At 39.3% G+C, this 4,318-nt stretch overlaps 1 protein-coding gene across 1 annotated transcript in view; it reads right to left on the reverse strand.

Annotated features, from left to right (window-relative positions):
• Nucleotides 1-3,575, reverse strand: part of CCHR2.PART1H8orf74 (chromosome chr2.part1 C8orf74 homolog) — a 462,446-nt gene extending 458,871 nt beyond the window's left edge. The window contains exon 1 of the mRNA XM_044063549.1: nucleotides 3,478-3,575. Coding sequence (XP_043919484.1) covers nucleotides 3,478-3,525 — 48 coding nt within the window. The 5' untranslated portion in view covers nucleotides 3,526-3,575. The remainder of the gene's footprint in view (nucleotides 1-3,477) is intronic.
• Between the last annotated feature and the right edge of the window lie 743 nt (nucleotides 3,576-4,318).

Below are 4,318 nucleotides of genomic sequence, written 5' to 3' on the forward strand. Positions count from 1 at the left end.
AGAATATTTGTGGGTTGTGAGCACATTTTTCTTGCATGCTTGTATAGTAGCTGGATTTGTCTAGTTTGATTTGTTTTTGGCTTTGTTACGGAGCTCTATATAGTTTTGTCTACATACATCAAAAACTAAGCATATAAGATTTGGCAGACATAAATTGAAAGGTGAATGCTTAATACAGCGCACATTGATTGAAACTGTAGACTCACTTAAGGACCTGGGTATGGGTACATTTAGCTATGAGTTATTCTAATCATATCAACCAATTGGTTAATGATCACTAAGACGGAATATATGTGTGTGAATGAAAGGGAGGATAGAGATTAGGCGAGGATGCAGGGAGTAGAGCTGGTGAAGGTGGATGAGTTTAAATACTTGGGATCAACAGTTCAGAGTAATGGCGAGTGTGGAAAGAGGTGAAGAAGAGAGTACAGGCAGGGTGGAGTGGGTGGAGAGGTGTGTCAGGAGTGATTTGTGACAGGCGAGTACCAGTAAGAGTGAAAGGGAAGGTCTACAAAAGGGTATAGAGACCAGCTATGTTACATGGGTTGGAGACAGTGGCATTGAGAAAAAGGCAGGAGTCAGAACTGGATGTGGCAAAGTTAAAGACGTTAAGATTTGCACTGGGTGTGACGAGGGTAGACAGGATTAGGAATAAGTATATTAGCGGGTCAGCCCAGGTTGGACAGTTTGGAGACAAAGCCAGAGAGGCAAGATTGCGTTGGTTTGGACATGTGCTGAGGAGGGATGCTGGGTATATTGGGAAAAGGATGCTAAGGATGAAGCTGCCAGGTAAGAGGAAAAGAGGAAGGCCTAAGATAAAGTTTATGGATGTGGTTAGAGAGGACATGCAGGTGGTTGGTGTGACAGAGCAAGATGCAGAGGACAGGAAGAAATGGAAACAGGTGATCCGCTATGGCGACCCCTAACCGGGAAAAGCCGAGAGAAGAAGAAGGTTAATGATAGCTATAAAACTACAGGTCGTATAAAAAGATTTATAAAGTCTAAAGTCATTGTTTGTTTGTTACATTAGACCCAAACTTGAGTATGGAATAACAATACGGAAACCCTATAAGAAAACAAGCATGAGTAAACTGGAAAGAGTACAGTGAAAATATACCAAGGGCATCCATGGATGTGAAAATTTAAATTACGAAAGACTAGAATATCTGAAGTTGTAGAGTGTATCTTACAGATATCTAAGAGGAGATCTTATTCAGGTATTCAGGACATTTAGAGACAACTGCTTCTGGGAATGCTTGGAGTTATCAAAAAGTACTAGAAAATCATCTGACAACCTAAGTAGAAGATTCTATAGGAATGAGAAATGTACTAATTGGTTCTCTGACAGTAGCTGATGCATGGAACAGACTACCAAATTACATTAAAGCAAGTACTAGTTTAGATATTTTTAAGAACAGCCTGGACACTTATTATGGGACCAAGTGGTTTGGTATATTGGCAAGCTAGAAGGGCATTAATGCCCGTGCTTGAAATATTTGTATGTATGTATGTAAATTATATAATGATTTAATATTTAGAGAAATTTTAGCCAGTTTCTAGAAAAAATAAAGGTAGGTTAGTATAATACAAACAGGAATTGCAATATGAAATGAGGGAAAAGCAGGCTTATAGTATATTTAGAGAGAAAGCCAGGGGATAGAAACTGATAGACATAAGGAAGTGAGTGAAGAAGGGAGAGTAATGAGACGCATGGTATGAATAGGTATTTGCCTACATTTAGGGATGCAGTTTATCCTGGTGTTGAGCATATATGTATATTTTTATATACATATACACACACACACACACACACACACACACACACTCGTGCCTATGTATATATGGCCATTAACTATGAGTTGAGAGGACACCAGTTTGGGGAAACGCCCAGGGACAACAAACAACTTAGTGACAGCTCTGATGATTCATTATTTTCATGACTTACCTTCTTTGACATTAATTCCACAGTTTATTCTGACTGGATACTATTCTGATTGGCATAATGTACATATGCATTACCATCTTGAGTAAGTAAAAGCAAGTTTAATTCTCTCCTTAGGCAATAACTAAGAATACAAATAAGAGAAAATAAAAATACATTTACTAACTCTGCCAAGCTTGTTTAAAGACACTCAATAGTTTGCAAAGATGCATATATTAGTACTACATTTACTTCAAGAACTGTGCACATTATGGCCATTAGCTACCTCATAAATCTTGGTTTGCTAGTTTGGTTCCAAGCTGGGCCACCGCCATTCTGTATGAAGTTTACATGCCATTCCTACTGTAAGGATGTAGGCTCTTCCCTGGGATACAGGTATTTTTCTCCCTATCTCAACAACATGGCAAATGGTGCATACAAGGTACTCCAAACTGCCTGTAAGTGTAAGTGTGTGCGTGAGTATGAAGTCCTTGTTCTATTCAGTATTAGTTTCATGCCTCTCACCTAAGGCTTGCCAAGATAGACCCTGGCTCACTAGCTACACTGAGCAAAATAAAGTTGGTAATGGAAAACTAATGGATAAAATATTGTTATTATTGAATTCACTTCACCTGTTTCTTTCTTATCTAATACTTCGTTAAAAAGGATGCAGTATTTTTAGAAAAATAAGTTTAATCAACTTATGATATTTGTATTGTGTTTCATAGTCTCCATTAAAACCCACTCACGTTTAGTGGTATGAAGTGAGAATTAAAGGCGGGCATCACCCCCGCCCCTCACCACCACCCTGTCACATACACACCTATAAACACCACACGCCACCACTGCACCAACCACCAACTACCCTTACAAAGTATAATACAAACCAAATTACAACTAAAATAATAATGTTATGTATCCTCCTCCAAAACTATATTTCTTAAAACAGTGGCTGGATGTATATTAGGGGACAAATACAAGTTTTAACACTTTTTGACATGTTTGCATTGCCCCTCCTGGAAATGTGAAGTACGCCTGCCAGTCAAGCCCAGTCCTCTTTACTAGCGGCTTGTGTCACAGTACCTGCAGATGAAAAACAACCGAGTAGGTTTTTAGCAAATAATTTCAATTATGCCACAAACAGAAATAAGCACCCCCCCCCCGTAATTTAATGGGACTGGCACTGTCCACTAGGAGCGCTGAAGAAAATCATACATAACCTTGCGTGGACTGCAATTTTGGAGAATTTTAAAACGATTTAAGAATTAGCCAGAATGGGTTTTGAATATATACAGCTCACCAAGACTGCCAAATATGACACGGCTCTCTCTGTAAGGGGGAAAACGTTCGGATACGAGTAAAGGTTTACAAATGCATAACTTGTCACAACAGTAACGACAGCGAGACAGCGTTCAAACAGGTAAGCAGGAACTTCTACTACCTGCTGCAGGACTATAATAAAGTGGACCTGAAAAATATAAGCCTTTCTGCCTACAGTCAATGATTCATGTATTTCTGAAGCTAGATATTTACAAGGAGATTAAGCGGCAATTTACCCGGAGTTCTGCAACTTCACGAACATCTGCCGTTGTTAAGGCCGCCATAGCTGGTATGTTGTCGTTAAGAGGCGCGGCTACCTCGAGAAAGGCGCGAATACGCCCGCTAGTGTTTTGCCGGGCTCGTTACTAAAAGCGGCTAATGGAGCGCGGTTTGAATAGAAGCACTGCACTTCATTTCCCAGCTCTACATTTGTTTAGCATTATGACTTAAATTATGCTACGCGGAAGCAGAGCATCCGTGAGACCGGTAGATTAAGTAGAAGTAGGTATTAGTGGGCAACAAGTCATACTAAAGGACACAAAACGGAATCAACGTCTTCGAAATAATTAACAGATACTTGCTATTACTGTGCAATAAATATATATGTATGGGCCCAGGGATGGATGGGGGGTGTAGCTAGACTGAAAGGTCAGTTAGAATGAGATTTACATATTTTCTTTGGGTAGTCTTAAGTTGTTTTGAATGGAAAGGTATAAGCAGTTAAACAACTAAGCCTTCAATTTTCTAGTAATATGTTTTATCAATTCATGGACCAACTCCTCTATTTCCACAGCTGACCATTTTTTTTTTCAAAAATGTCTTTATTGCATTTTTCAATAATAAACACACACAAGAACACCATAAGACACAGATATGTTACATTCTAAGCCTTTTGGTTTAAACACTTGGGCTTCGGACCAGTTGTTTTGCACTGAGAGGGTTTGTGGTCTGCACTGTAGTGGCAGAACAGATAGCTTACATCCTTCTAGGTTGGGAACTGCTGATTGAGGGCTCAGTGTCTGTTATTCTAAAAGTGTATTAATTCTGGTTTAAGCACTTGGGCTTTCAGGCCAGTTA

The sequence above is a fragment of the Protopterus annectens genome, chromosome 2.part1, assembly GCF_019279795.1.
Source record: "Protopterus annectens isolate FY-2018-M chromosome 2.part1, PAN1.0, whole genome shotgun sequence".
Taxonomy (NCBI): domain Eukaryota; kingdom Metazoa; phylum Chordata; order Ceratodontiformes; family Protopteridae; genus Protopterus; species Protopterus annectens.